This window comes from Sinocyclocheilus anshuiensis, unplaced genomic scaffold (genome assembly GCF_001515605.1).
Source record: "Sinocyclocheilus anshuiensis isolate Anshui unplaced genomic scaffold, SAMN03320099.WGS_v1.1 scaffold63, whole genome shotgun sequence".
Lineage (NCBI taxonomy): Eukaryota > Metazoa > Chordata > Actinopteri > Cypriniformes > Cyprinidae > Sinocyclocheilus > Sinocyclocheilus anshuiensis.
The window spans coordinates 4,235,554-4,250,987 of NW_015552625.1; the positions used below are offsets into that span (position 1 = coordinate 4,235,554).

General features: G+C 37.3%; 1 protein-coding gene and 1 pseudogene across 2 annotated transcripts in view; one reads left to right on the forward strand and one right to left on the reverse strand.

Annotated features, from left to right (window-relative positions):
- Positions 1-9,198, reverse strand: part of LOC107666466 (eukaryotic translation initiation factor 3 subunit A-like) — a 21,395-nt gene extending 12,197 nt beyond the window's left edge. For both annotated transcript variants that reach the window (XM_016457793.1, XM_016457792.1), the window contains exons 1-17: positions 8,998-9,198; positions 8,089-8,279; positions 7,524-7,660; positions 7,110-7,273; positions 6,697-6,896; positions 5,105-5,313; positions 4,758-4,929; positions 4,554-4,658; positions 4,110-4,208; positions 3,885-4,001; positions 3,539-3,724; positions 3,105-3,452; positions 2,862-2,966; positions 2,592-2,705; positions 2,185-2,307; positions 1,881-2,034; positions 1,557-1,738 (exon numbers count right to left, since the gene is read on the reverse strand). In XM_016457793.1, the coding sequence (XP_016313279.1) occupies positions 1,557-1,738; positions 1,881-2,034; positions 2,185-2,307; positions 2,592-2,705; positions 2,862-2,966; positions 3,105-3,452; positions 3,539-3,724; positions 3,885-4,001; positions 4,110-4,208; positions 4,554-4,658; positions 4,758-4,929; positions 5,105-5,313; positions 6,697-6,896; positions 7,110-7,273; positions 7,524-7,660; positions 8,089-8,279; positions 8,998-9,046 (2,655 nt within the window). In that variant the 5' untranslated portion in view covers positions 9,047-9,198. The remainder of the gene's footprint in view (positions 1-1,556; positions 1,739-1,880; positions 2,035-2,184; positions 2,308-2,591; positions 2,706-2,861; positions 2,967-3,104; positions 3,453-3,538; positions 3,725-3,884; positions 4,002-4,109; positions 4,209-4,553; positions 4,659-4,757; positions 4,930-5,104; positions 5,314-6,696; positions 6,897-7,109; positions 7,274-7,523; positions 7,661-8,088; positions 8,280-8,997) is intronic.
- A 2,324-nt stretch (positions 9,199-11,522) lies between these two features.
- LOC107666388 (protein FAM45A-like) lies at positions 11,523-14,563 on the forward strand (annotated as a pseudogene).
- Positions 14,564-15,434: the final 871 nt, after the last annotated feature.

The following is a 15,434-nucleotide window of genomic DNA, read 5'->3' on the forward strand; positions in this document are numbered from 1 at the left end:
ATCAAAAAAATCTTAAATCAAGAAGGATTTTCTAGACAAGTAAAAATTATTGTCTTGTTTTCAGAAAAAAAATTCTAAATTAAGTGAGTTTTTGCTTGAAACGAGCAAAATAATCTGCCAATGGGGTAAATAAAAAAAAATCTTGTATTCTGTTTGAAATAAGATTATTTTGCTTACCCCATTGGCAGATTATTTTGCTTGTTCTAAGAAATAATAACTTCATTTTGACTTGTTTTTTCTGAAAACAAGACAATTTTTTACTTGTCTATAGAAAATCCCTGATTTAAGAATTTTTAGATTTCTTGGCTGGAAACAAGACAACAAATCTAAGTAAGAAAAGCATTTTTTGCAGTGTATTCAAATTTGACATTGAAAGGTGCATACAACATATTCGCCGACCGGCAACTATTGTTGGCGCTAGGGCTGTGCGATTAATCGAAATCGTCATAAAATCACGATTTGAGCTTGCGCGATTTCTAAATCGCTTTATAGCACGAAAGCATGTCTGTGTGTGTCAAAATCGTGATTAAAATAGAAATCACAAAATTGAATAAAGAAATCGCGATAGTTTTTTTTTGTCCATATCGCACAGCCCTAGTTGGCGCACATTCAAATGCGATTTTCAAGAAAAAAAAACAAAAAAAAAACCTGCAAAATAAATGCGGAACATGTTCACATAGGACACTATTAACATGACTGTATGCATGAAACCATTTAGAAAAATTTGGGCACAAATGGGTTAACCATGACACTTCCTGTTGCCAGGAGGTGGCGCTATGACTATAACTGAATATGGGCATTGACATGTGTTCAGGACAGAACACCTATCAAACGTGTGAAGTTTGGGGCGGATCGGACATTGCTTGCCTGAGTTACAGCAACTTCCTGTTTCATGGCAAAACATCTAATTTTGTCAGGCCGCCAGGGACACGCCCTTTGACAAAAACTCAAGATCTTTGCAATTTAATGTCACAAAGGCCTTAAGATAACCCTCACTAAATTTGAAGATGATCCAATTAAAACTGTAGGAGGAGTTCGTCAAAGTACGAGGCCTGGAAATGGCAAAAACTGCACAAAAATCGTACAGGAAATTCAAAATAACTGACTTCCTGTTGGGTTTTGTACCAAGAGACTTTTTTTGTAGGTTATGGTGTGTTACATGATTTTCGTACATGTACGTAAAACGTAGCTCGAGGTGCACTCCGTTGAATGTGTACAGGTGGCGCTAGCGAGCCATTTTGCCACACCCACTTTTGAAAACCATATCATATGTAAATTTTCGCCAGTTCTGACACGTGTGCGGTTTCATGAGTTTTGGAGCATGTTTACGCCCTCAAAAATGCGAATCACTTTGGAGAAGAAGAAGAGGAATACGAAACGGAGCAATTCCAATATGTTCCTCACACCATCGGTGCTCGGGCCCTAAATATAATACTATAAAATGTAATATTTTATAATAATATTTTACTGTATTTTATCAAATAAATTCATAAACATTACTTTTGAACGGTAGTGTATGGTGTATAAGCACATTTGACACAGCTCTTATGAGTTACCTTGCTGGGTTTTTCTTCTGGTGCCCTCCTCTCCTCCTCCTTGCGGCGTTCACGCTCCTCAATTTCCTGTTGTCGGGCACGCTGCTTCCTCTCCTGTTCCTCCAGTTTACGCAGGCGGTCCTGGTATTCACGTTCTTCCTCCTCTCTTTGCTCCTGTTCCAAGCGTTCCCGCTCTTCCCGCTCTAAAACACAGAAAACCAATGACCAATTCAAAAATGAAAAGAAGTGAACAAAAGTTCATACATCAAATAAGATATGAATATTTCTAAAAAAGTATTGTAACGAATCACTGTTAACTAAGAGTAAATGAACAGCAATAAGAACCTTTCTTGAGCTGTTCCTCATGGATCCTCTGGGCCTCCTCTTCTTTCTGGTGATAGAAGGCCTTTCGTCTGTCCTCCTTACGTTGCTTCTTGCGCTCCTCAAGACGCTTCTTCCTCTCCTCAACCAAACGTTCTTGGAACTGCTCGAGTTTTTCCTGGGTACATGAGAATTGTTCAAAGCTTAGCTACCTGGAGCATCAACATCCTAAACATTCAAGGACTTCATCTATACTAGCTACTGAAAGCAAATAAATCTGTAAAACATTAATTGAATAAATGACACTTGAAATTAAAGTTTTGTTTACCTCATAAATGAAGCTTCGAGCAGCTTTAATTTTGGACAGGAAGTTCTCCTTGTCCTCAATCATTCTTGACATTCTCTGTTTGTGTTCCAGCGCCTTGTCACGCTCCATCTTCATATTGCTAATCTGAGCAGTAGAGGAGCACAATAACCTTTAGCTTCAATTACAATAAACAACATGGCATGATTACATTATTCAACGTGTCCTTCTCATTTAGATATTAATAAATTGCTGAATTAAACTAAAACCAGACAATGAACAAGTAGGGCCTCAAGAAATACTTTCACTTTAACTGTAGTTTGAAGTATGTTCAAGTACGTGAGGGATTTGAGACTTTTTTAGCAAAAAATTTTAAATTGGTAAATCACATGTATTTCTAACAAGTGCAAAAAGCAGTATACGATTATTACCCTCTCTTCCTCCTGCAGCTCCCATAACTCCATGTCTTTGATGCGCTGCTCCTCGTAGGCTTTCTTGATCAGAGGAATCTCCTCAAGGCGCTTGGATCTCTCAAAGTAGTCGATCTGGAATATGCATAATAGTTCACTCCAGTGTAATATTCCAATGTCCTATACTCAGCTGCACAGAATTAACCCTTATCCTCTTACATTTAAAACAGTTCACCAACATACTCATTTACAATGACAAAATATTTCATGAACGCGTAATATAAGCTCTACCTTCTTCTCCTGGTTTTTCAGACGCTCCTGAAGTTCTTTCTTCTCTTTTTCTAGTTGTTCTACCTGTTTGGCCATGATGAAATCAGGGTCCAGCTCCTCCAGATCCTACAACATAAAATAAATAATTAAATAAAAATAAACCTTTTCAACTGATAATGCAGTCTACATTTAATTTTCCCAGGTAACTTTGCCAATAAATGTCTGGTGTGTCCTAAATGGCCACCTCCCTAATAAACTCAGTACCTCAATATCAATGTCTTTGAAGGCCTTGGCTCCCAGCTCAGTCTTTTTGATCTGCTCCAGTCGCTCACGCACTGTCTTCTTTTTGATTTGCTCATGTTCTTGCATGATGCGCTCCTTTTCCCGTTCTTTTGCCTCCTGTCTAAGACGCTCCTCCTCAGCCTTGCGCACCTTCTGAAGCTCTGCCTCCCGTTGCTCCAGCTCCTCTTTCTCCCTCTGGATGTTGAGGCTCTCCAGACGCTCTTTGCGTTCCTCAATCGTTTGTCGGCGAGCGAGGATGCGCTGATGCTCTTTGCGGGCATTCTTCAGGTAGGCAGTGATGGCCTGCTGACTCTGCTCCTCATGTTCTTGCTGTGGGCAAAGTTACAGTTGATAATGAAACTGAAATAACACTGACCAGAAGGTAGATAATCGATTAAACTTAGCAGTTGTCTTACCAGTATGGAGGCAGGTTTGATGACTTGGATGGCTTTAGCCAAGGAGGATGACATGGCAGTGAGCTGATTCCGTATCTGTTCAGAGGGCATGTTCTGTAGGAATGGACCTACTGGAGAATCCTCTTTAGTAGAATAGTTCAGATCGGAGCCAAAACTCAGTGTTCGAGATGTATGATCAATGCGCACCTTTGGGTAAATACACAAACTTTAAGTCACGTCAACATTTTGCACAATTTGGAGACTCTCCTTGACCATGTAATTAACTACTAAGATGCTTGATTTAGAGACTATGCGTGGAAGATATACACCAACATTTGATGAGAATTATTTATTTTTTTTGCTATACCTGTAGGTCACAGTGCCGTGCTGCATCTACAATTGAGCGCTCCAATTGGAAAGTATCTACAAATGGCACCAGAGATGCCAACCTGCTGAACTCAATGCTCTGGTAGATCTGAGCCACCTGGGATATTAAAACCCAGAAGACAGAATTTGAAGATTTGCAGAAGATTGAAACAAGCAGATTCCTCAAGTAATTAATAGACGCCTGGGGGTAGATGATCAAGCCAACCTGTTGTAGCAGTCTGAGGATGGTGTTGTTCTGCAAGTGAGGAACATAATGCTGCAGGTCTGATTCTTTCTCAGCTTGGTCCCTCACCCAGTTCAGCACCTATCGCAGCAGCAGCAAGAACACATACACAGCATGAATATTATGTCTTTAGTGTGTGTTTTTACGTCAAGAACACTGTAACATTGAAGACTGCTGTGTCAGAATGGTCTAACAAGTGCATCACTCTTCTTAACAATTAGGTTTATGAAAGTCAGTAGCTTTAAAAAAAAAGAAAAGAAAAAAAAAGTTTTAATGGTTAAAGAGTACAGCATAGGTGAATGTTTATTATTTTACTGTGGATATATACATGATTCTTATAAGCTCAGAAGAAAAATTCTGACTGGATCAGACATAACGGTCACATAATATAATTCTAATGTAGCTAATAAATCAAGTGCCATTCACCTTAGTCACTCTTCCACAAAGTTTAAGAGGGTGGAAGTCCACCTCCAACCAGTTGTAGAGCTCTTTGACTTCAGCAACAACATACTGAAGCAGGTTGAACCTCACCTATGACAAAAATAATATCCAAGAAGGTTCTCAATCTTTTTTAATAAACTATAAATTTAAGGGATTACAAAAATGACCAATGGACAGAATGGCTATTACCATGTCGTTGATGAGACTCTGGCGGGTGGGTGGAGACTGAAGGCCAAGTAAAGTAGCCAGTCTGCGGTGTTTCTCTACAATGATGCCATCCATGTCCAACAGATGAGCGATATCAGTGCGCTCAGGGGTGATGGGAATAGACAAAGTGGCCAAGAGCACTCGAGTGGACATTCTGAATGAAAGGAATAAAACACGGCAAGACTTTGAAGTAAGTCTTAATAAACTAATAAATATTTTAAGAAATGGCTACTACAGTAAAATGACAGCGAAATTAAACAAACAAACAAATGTAAAAACAAACAAATAACCCTTGTTCAATCTGATGTTTGCTCTTATTTAATGCTCACCTCTGCATCTCTTCTTGGGTGAGGTTCTTGCGCATTTCCCGGGAGAGGTGATAGAGTCTGTGTAGGGTGCAGGCATGGAATAAGGCATTGCCAGACTTCCAGAATACAGTGGACACCTTATTGTAGTAGTTGGCCATAAGCTGGGGTTTAGGGGGCTTCTTCGAGAGGGCAAACAATCCATGGATGTCTTCAACTGCTTTGAATGCTTCCTGTGTGGATTAAAAAGAACGTAAGCAACCAGTATAATCAGCAAATCATTCATGCTTTCACAACATATAACAAACAAAAAGTATGTAGTGCAAAAAGATAGGACGTCAGTTTTTTCTCACAAATGAATTCCAACTAATATGAATCCCATAATTACATTTTTTGTTTTAATCTTTTTCTGTAATCAATAGGTCTGTCCTCGACTAATGATTCTTCTGATCAACTAGTAGTCATTAATTTTAAGCAAGTAGTCGACTAATCACATGTTTATATTAATAAATCATATAATTCATAATAATGAGCCTTTCATTGTCTACAGCCTATCAGCACTAAAGCACACACATAAAGCTTGCCACAGCGCACCGGCAGAAGTAATGATTATGAATGCCTCAGAAAAAAAAAAAAAACACAAGAAGACTGCCTTAACATTATAGTAATTCATTGATAAGTGTTTTCTGTATTTTCGGCTGCAAGACGATGACACTGACTGGTCATTTCCACAGTGGACGAGCATAATTCATACGGATTATATAATCTGAAAATATTTGTTTTCCATTTGAATTGGTTCATTTAAAAGTAGACATTTTCTAGATATATTTTTCATGTCTTTGAGGCAAACATGGAGTTCACGTTCACAGAGACCTAGACGGCAGAAAGCGCACCGCACCCTCTTTGCTTTCATTATTTTACAAAAGCACAACGTTTTGTAGTTATTGTGAGTGTGCACAAATAAAAGTAGACTTTTCACAGATTTGAAAGATGCATTACTCTCAGCTGTATGAACAAAAATGATGGAATATTTTAAGTTAAATTCAAAGGATCGCACACGCGCCTCCAAGTAAACTGTCATGCAGTGAGCGCACTACTGTTCAGCTTCCACACTCCGCACAAAAACTTCAATAGCACACATTTTTCTAGGTTAATGTTAGATGGAGCGCCCATGTAATGTTGCTGCTACTTACATGTTTCAGATGATAAGCCACATTTGAGGTCGATGAACGAAACGAACATTTGGATGTCCTGACCAATGTACTGTAATTACCACATAGACCAGCTGTTAATGATCTGTCCGTCACGGACTATGTGACTTCGCCAATTCCTGTGGATTTTTTTTTCTGCGATTAAGCGACTAATGAAATTTTGATCGACTAAGCCCCTTCTGCTCGACTAACGGTTAGTCGACTATTAAGAGGGGAAGCCCAAGTAATCAATACAGTTTTGTTCTTTGTTTGCATGGAAAGCACTCTCCTTTGCACTGTAAAAAGTTTGAAAGTTGCAGCATAAATGGCAACTATACTCAACTGAATATAAATATATTTATGTTATATAATAAGTATATTTATATAGTCTATTGTACATTGGTGCCTTGTATGACGCACAGAGACCTGCCACAGCTCCATGCTAATAGCACTGTCCAGCTGGACCAGACGTGTCTCGAGGTGCATGGACTGGCTCTCAGGATTGTTCAGGTTGATGGCAGTGCTCTGGTTGTGATGTCGTTGGATCTGTCCCAGGTGCATTCGCAGGTTGTCACACAGCTTACGGAACTCTGCTTTACGAGTGTACTGCAGGCAAAACTTAAACGCTGTGAGAGAAAATGTACATTTTTGTTATAAATTTGTGGACAACCAAAGGAATTTACATTTTTGGTATCATATAACATGACTGCGATATATAATACAATGATGTACTAATTCTACAGACCCATGTTCCATAATTCTACAAATAAACCCTTATCTGTACCCTATGCTAAAAGTCCCACAAGCAAATGTTTGTGTTATATTAGGTTTACACTGACCTTGCTGAGCAATGTCATGGTAAAGGCGCTCCACTTTGGAGTTATTCCTTAGCAGGTCCAGGCACTGGCGGTACGACTCCCACAAGAACTTGACCCAAGGCGTGAGCAGAAGTCTGTCAGTGCGGTCTTGAGTGTCTTCACCACTAACGGCACTCAATAGAACACTGAAGATCACAGAAAAAAAATAAAATAAACAGATAATCTTTTATGGAACACAATCATCTAGACAGAACCACTCCCTTCATAATTTACTTGAGGCTGGATGTTTGCAGGTTCCTAATGAATACTAAAAATGTCCTGTTTGGATGAAGCGAAATGTAGTGAAATTAATTTCACCAATAATGAAAACAATCCTAAAAAAAACTATCTAGACACGAGTAGGAAGGAACTGTGTGGGCCTTTAGCTTCCTGTACCTTTCTGGGGTCTGAATGTTGTCCAGATCCTCAATGTCCAGCACCATCTGCTGAGACTCCCCTTTTGCAGTCTCAGTCTTCTCCTCTGCAAGTTTCAGGTAAGCACGGACCACATCCTCCAGAGATTTAATATTCACCTGAAGCACAAGAGAAGGAGTAGGCAGTAATTTCATGACAAGGACAGAGCTTACAATTGAAATATTGTATAAAAATAACCTAAAAGTACTATGACACAAATTACTAAACCTTAAAGTCGGCATGAAACCGAAGTAGCAACAGATCTTTTCTTTCATATCGTGACGTTCATCCGAGTGTAACAGATTATTGAAAGAAAAAAAATATAGGCTGGGTTCTATGCATCAGTTGTTGATTGGATTTTGAGATGTAAGCATTGCATTCTAAATTGGAGGCAGAAGAGCGCAAGCTTTAAGTGGACTAAATGATTGGAGAAGTCCTGCAAATGTCACCAGTGAGCAGTCTGTCAATTTATGACATTTTGATTAAACACTACAAGGTCAAAACATTCAAAGAATAATAAATAGCAAATAATAAAATGGTCTCAAACCTGTTGACAGATGTTTTTGTACTGATACAGTCCCTCCTTTGCCAAGTGGCTCTTGCGCAGATCCACACAGAGCTCAAGGTACTTGAGCATGATAGGCTCGTGTATCTTCTGCCATGTTCGATGTTTTTTGCTCTTGATGACATCGTAGAGCACATCCAAAGCTGGCTGCTTTTTACCAACTTCAAGAAATTCTGAGAAAATAAACAAAAGACTGTCATGACCACCACACTTTTGGGAATTTGTTTATTTATGACATATACAGCATCCAGATGGGACTGCTTCACTGAAAAATGTTTAATTATCTTGCTGCAGTATTCTATCAAATACCACTTTCAACACAAATAGGTCATTTACAGCTGGCTGTAATATTAATAAAACACAGAAAATAAATCGTGTAACGTTACGCAAAACCTGTGGCAGGTGCTTAGTGCTGCTATTCCACTCACGTTTTGTATATTATTTTGTCCAAATGACAACGTATTTGCTTTTTATTCACGAATAAGGAATACTGTTGCAGTCTTAAGGATTTTCTTAGTGCATACTGTTAATACATCTTTAAACTCCGACAGCAGAAGTTGTCGTTGCTAAGCTAGCGGAATAGAAAAGCTTGCTAACACACGGTAGCATTAACAACGGTCTCTATCTTTATTGTTTTACTAAGTATGCAGAATATTTACACTTTATTTCTAATCATGTCCTTTCTTTGAGTACGCTAAGGAGATGAATATACGATACAGTAATAAAGCAGATTTAAAACGCTGCATCATACATGACACACGCACGGGCCCAGCAGCTGACATCCGGCCTGCGCGGAACATGGCTAACGTTACTCCAGCACGCGCCATATCGAGCTAGCAGCTAGACCCACGACTACAGTCCAAGAGACGACCCCCTACAACATTTACCCACCGTTCGCCCGCTTAAGAGCGTTCTCCGGTCTCTGGAAATAGGCTGGCATTGTTATGGCTTGCTAGCATGCAGTTTTCAGATAGTCGAGGCTGTTTTATTGACTCTGCCTGTCCATCCGCGCCGTGACTTCTCGCCGCGCTAGCAAGAAAGGACTAGCGCACGTGAACTGCGCCGGCGAGAAAGACCAGAGGTCCCGTATGTACGCGCTTCCTCCCCGACATGCAAAGACATAATAATACTTTTTTTTTAATAAAACAAATTTATTTTTATAATTGGCTGGCCTTATTGTTTGAACTTTCAATATTTTTTTTTCTCAGAAATTAGCTATAGGATACAAAAAGCCCTATAGGGGAGAGTGGGGTAAGATGAGCCATTTTTACTTATGTGGTGTTCAAGATAAGGGAAAATGAGGCAGAAGTACAACGTGAGCCAAATGCTGTGGGGTAAGTTGAGCCAGCAACTTATCTAAAGTAATTTCAGGATGCTTCCTACACAGTTGGGTTAAATGTTTAACCCAACCTTCTGGGTAGTAACCCAACTGCTGGGTCAAAACAACCCAATTGCTGGGTTTGTCCCTATTTTACCCAGCACTGGGTTGTATTTAACCCAGCATTTTTTAGAGTGTATCATTTTAAATTATCAGAATGTATCTGTGACAAAGGGTTCTAAAATTATGGCTTCTTATAAAAAAAAAGCGTTGCTGTGGCTCAATTTGCCCCAGGTTAGGGGTAAGTTGACCCGAGTCAGTGGGTAAGATGGACCATCTGGGTGAAAACTGACCATCTGACTCGATCTGATTCAACCCCATGTGGAATTTTAAAGATAATTTACCTCTTTTAAAAAACTAACTTAATAATCATTTCATTTTACAAACAGTCATATTTCTTTTCTTAAAAGTAATTTAAACAAAATAAAACCAATCAAATGGAGTTTCATTTTCAATCTTTAATTGTTTTAATTTCTGAAACAATATGTTGAACACCAAAGTTTTAACCTGACTAAACAGAGAGTTTGTTGAGTAAAATTAAATAAAAACTGAATTAGAATGAAGGAATAAATATCACTGAAACTAATAAAAATTTTAGTCAAAAGATTCTTGGCATGGTAGCTTTCTGCAATGTCGAACAGACCATTAGGGACTACAGGTGGAAAGATATATATAATGTGATGAAAAGCATCTTCTGGTTCTCAGAGAAGGATTTGGTGCACTTGTACAGTGTCCCTATCAAATAAACTACAAATAATATGTATATATACATGATAAACTAAACCAGTTGCATAATATCACATTAAAATACCAGTTTATACTTCAGAAATGTAACTTAACTTCAGTGCCTTATGGTGGGGTAAGTGCTGGCTCAACTTACCCCACAGCATTTGGCTCACTTTGCCCCATAGCTGGAATTTTGGAAAAAACTATAGCTTACCCAATTCAGGCTAATATTTAGCTAAATGATTTGCATGGTTTTATATGTTGCTAAATCACCTATATGCATCATAAATATTTTTAAATCTAGATGAAATGCTTTGATGTAACAGCCATTACATCTGTTATGCTAAAATTTTACTTTGGCCAGCCAAAAACCGTTTTTAAAGTAAATGGGTGCCTTCCACTCCTCCCACGTGTTTCTCCTTTTCACAGTCTGGCAGAAATGATGTGTGATTCCAGAATACATGGTCACATGACAGTAAAAGTGTACAGATGCCAAGATACAGGGGGTGGGTCAACTTACCCCACTCTCCCCTAACCCTTAAAAAATGCATACATATTGTAATCATTAGTCATTCATGAAAATTATTCACAAATCTAAGCATTTGCAACATAATATAGGTTATAGTTTAAAGGGATTGTGCACAGAAAAATCAAAATTCTGTCATTATTGTCCCTCATATTGTCCCAAACCGTTTTCCTGACTTTTATTATACAAACACTGATACATTTTTGAAAATATCTTGACTTTTTAAGATAAATGTTTAGTTTGGATAATATTGTTTGTACGTTTTGTCAAAAAAAAGATACTGAATCTCAGGAAAATCAACTGTATTAATATTAAGTGCACTTCAGGCAGAAGGCATGAATGGTTGAATATGAATAATGTTTGAATATCACATTGTTAAATTTGGTGGTTTTATGAAAAAACAGAGTTTACATTTTTGTGAAATAATGTTTTGATTATAGGTGAGTTTTATTTACGCAAATGTAGAAAAGTTGCTCCAAGATTGAAGTCCTTAAAGTAGCTTATGCCTTAACTTGGTGTTACTTATTTGTTAATTATGCTTATAGACTGTTAATTAAATTAATAAAATATTCATTTTATTTATGTTAGAATATGCTTTTATATTTTGGTTTTATTATTTGTAAGTTTGTTATTTTTTATATATTTTATATGTGTGTTTGTTTGTTTGTTATTAGAATAGGTTTAATTTTTTTTTTCTTTTTTTTTTTTAAACCTTTATCGCACCAGCACACTAGATGTCAGTATGTCGTTGGATATTTTATTTGAACTTAGAGAACCCCAGAAGAAGCGTGTTGATCACTTGACCAGTAGTGGATTCCTACTGTTTATGATAAGTTTTCGTTTTATGTGTTTGTCGTTTTCTTCTTTATTTTTTCCTTTGATACACATACTCGGATGAATTACTGCAACTCACCAGCTGGCTCACATGCACTGATATGCTAGAAACTAACGTTATTTGATAACTGGTAACGCTCGGCTTACATGAGAAAACTGTACCTGGACTCAACTCAACACTTAAACATCTATTTTGCAAGAAGAAGCGTAGTTTTGAAATTAAAATATTTTCCTGGATAAACTGTCCTGGCATATTTGACAATGGGTTGTGTCTGTTTGCGTTGACACTTGCATGTACTTTCCAAACTAAACATAAATGGTTCAGAAATGATTGAAGTGCTAGAAACAGATTAACGTGGATAAGGAATGGAATATGGCTACATCTGAGATGATGCTAAGTCTTGGACTAATTGGTAAGATGAAAATACCCCGAAAATATCTTTTATTATTAGAATATTTTATGTATTAAAGCGATAGTTAACCCAAAAATATAAATTTTGTAATCATTTACTCCTTATGTTTTTCCAAACCTGTATGATTTTCATTCTGTTGAACACACAAGGGGAAGTTAGACAGAGTGACAGCATTATTTGTCAGTCACCATTTACTTCCATCGTGTGGGAAAAGATGCAGTGAAAGTCAATGGTGACTGAGACTGTCAGTCCCTACTAGCATTCTGTCTAACATTTCATTTTGTGGTCTGCAGAAGGCCTCATGACAGAATCTAAAATTTTGGGTGAACTATCTCTTTAATTACAGAATAATGATTATTTTGTCAGTAATTGCATTCGTCCCCCTTATGCAGAGAAAGATGTAAATGCAGACACGCTTTGGGTTTGGTGTTATCCTTCCATCAGTGCTGATCTGCGAGAGGTTCTGTTGAGAAAATGTTGCCTGCCATTGAACAATCAGGTGCTGCACACATTTGTGTTTGGACAGTACTGCCGAACCTGGTACTACATCACCACTGTCGAGGTTCAGGAGCCAACTGCGCTTAAAAAGGTACCAAACTTCATGTTTAGCACTCCACTACCATCCTGAAAGCTTACAAAGCTGTGCTCGAATAATGCTACAGGAATAGATCAACATAAGATAACAATTTTGATCATATGATTGTTTTTTGCTCAGCTCATTCACTTATCTTTATCTCACTTTTTATCAATTTAATGCATCCTTGCTGAATAAAAGTATTAATTTCCTCATAAATAAATAAATAATATTACTGACCCCACACGTTTGAACAGTATTGTATATGATAATGGTCACACACTAAAAGGTTTGTGGTAACAGTGTTTCTTCTTTTTAAAACCAGAGCTCTTCCTGGATTGGTATGGCATAGAAAAGACTGGTCCATCCTAAACCCTTTTGTTCACCTTGATGATAATGAGCTGGAAAACCTCAAGCTGTGTACAGGTATGGAGAATTTCTTCTTTTTCCACAAAAACTAGCACTTGCTGCTACCTATATGAATTTCCATGTTCTTTCTCTGTAGGGTATGTTGCAGGGTTTGTCGATCCTGAAGTCAGAGACAGATCAGATCTGTTTGATGTGTATGTTAATCTTTCAGACAGTGAAATCACTGTGTCACAAAATGCTAAAGGTAAGAGATCCAGTGTTACATATTGACTGGGTAGAATTGGGATGTGGATATTTAAGTCACCATATCTTACTGTAATTTGTTTTCAGAGGCAATGTCTATGGGAAAACTCCATAAAGAGATCGGCAACTTCATTGTCCAGGCAGCAGAGGACACCGAGCGCACAGATGCACAGGTTATTAAGGTATGAGTAAGGACACGTTCGAAAATCTCAGCAATGACAACATAGAGTTGTAACATGACCTACATTTAAAGCATTTACATTTACCAAGACTTAGAAATCCTACATGTGGTTTTCATCCAACCCCTTTTTAAATCTGTCTCCAGGATATTTCAGTAAAAACTAAGGAGATCCTCAGTAACCTGATGTCTCTTGCTGATGAAGCGGAGAACTCTAAATTGACTTTGGAGACTCTGAAGCAGCGGCACTACCCTCCAGCGACTGAAAACTTCCTCTTCCACTTAGCTGCAGCTGAGCAACTCCTGAAGATCTGACCAATCAGTGCATCCTGTCCAACTTGCATGTCTCACAGTAACCGATCAGAGAGGAACTTACCATTCATTGTCAATCACACATTTGCAAGAATCTGTGTCTAATTTCAGCGGTAGTGAACAGGGCAAAAGTTATACAAGAACGAAAATATATTTCTTACAAAGATATATAAAATATAGCTATAACATGATAGCTACACCTCAGTGTAATTATGTTGAATGTAACATTTCATGTGATAACAGGTTTGAGATAAATAATTCATAATCAAACCTTTTGGTAACACTTGGATTTATATGCGGTCTCTGCAAACATTCCTGAGGTATCTAATTATTAAGTTGTTCATAACCTTAATTTGGCATGCTCTTTGAACTTTTATAAAATGTCATAATTGCACATCAGTGTGAAAGGGCTGACCGTTGCCTAGTTCATGCCTAGCTAAAAGACTTCTATTATGAAGGGTCCCATTAAATTCAGAATGTGAAGAAATTAATTACTGAAAACCAGTTTTACCAAAACCTCATCTTAAAGTTATGATGTTAATTAACCTGTCTATTCATGTAAGAAATCTTTTTATCATTATATGTTCAAATGACAAAAGACATTCCCCATGTTAGATGGAACTTTGTTCCCACATTTTGCATTTCCAATGATTGCACATAATATTGATTTTGGCATTACTTCATACATTTTTGTTTAATCACCTTATTAATTTGACAACCCCTTGTTATCAAGGGCTATCCTTTGTGCCTAAACAGATCATAGAAGATATTCTGATCATATGTGTGCAATATATCCTGAAAAAGAGGATGCTCAAACTGTTCTTCTCTGATTTCTTAAAACTGTCTTCATCCTTTACACAGAGTCATACAGTGCTGTTTCCTCAAATACTTTGTTAAATATATATGTGACCATTATATATATACAGTGTTGGGGGTAATGCATTACAAGTAATGCGAGTTCCGTAATCAGATTACTTTTTTTCAAGTAACTAGTAAAGTAACGCATTTTTAATTTACAAGAGAATATCTGAGTTACTTATTCAAATAAGTAACACAAGTTACTTTTTTTCCCAATTTATTGATTGACAGCTCTCCTGTCCCCATGTTGAGAGAAATCAGATTTTACTGTAGTTCTAAAATTTTAAAAGTAACTTTCCCCAACACTGTATATATATATATATATATGTATGTGAGTGGTAACAGAAATTTTATTGACACTAACAAACAGTGTTATTAGCATGATTTGGTAAAATTCACTTCAATGCAGTGTTTAAAACTCTTTTTAGACTGAAATGCAGCTATTAAATGAATATGAATTCAAAACCATACAGTTGTACTTCTTCCTTTCAATATTCAGTATTAGTATAGCATTGATTAGTAGCTCACAAACCCTTGAGAAGATAGTGCATGCTTTTAAAACTTAAAGTAACCTCCTTTTTTAAATGTTGAAATGCACTGGACTTTAATATACTTTGTTTTCAGTGTCAATAAAAGTCATCGTCAAATAGTAAAGTTGCAACATTACAGTCCTCTGTGGTAAAACAGTTCCCCGTTACTGTCAAGTGACTGAAACTCCTCTTCTAAACTTTCCTTCTTTATCTGCAAATAAAACATAGGTTGAATCTAAATTATGCTTATCTGCTGGTGATGGATAATGTGATTTTGAATGAAAACATTCAGAGAATTGATGAATGCATTTCCGAAATTAAAGGGATAGTTCACCCAAAAATGAAAATTTGATGTTTATCTGCTTACCCCCAGGGCATCCAAGATGT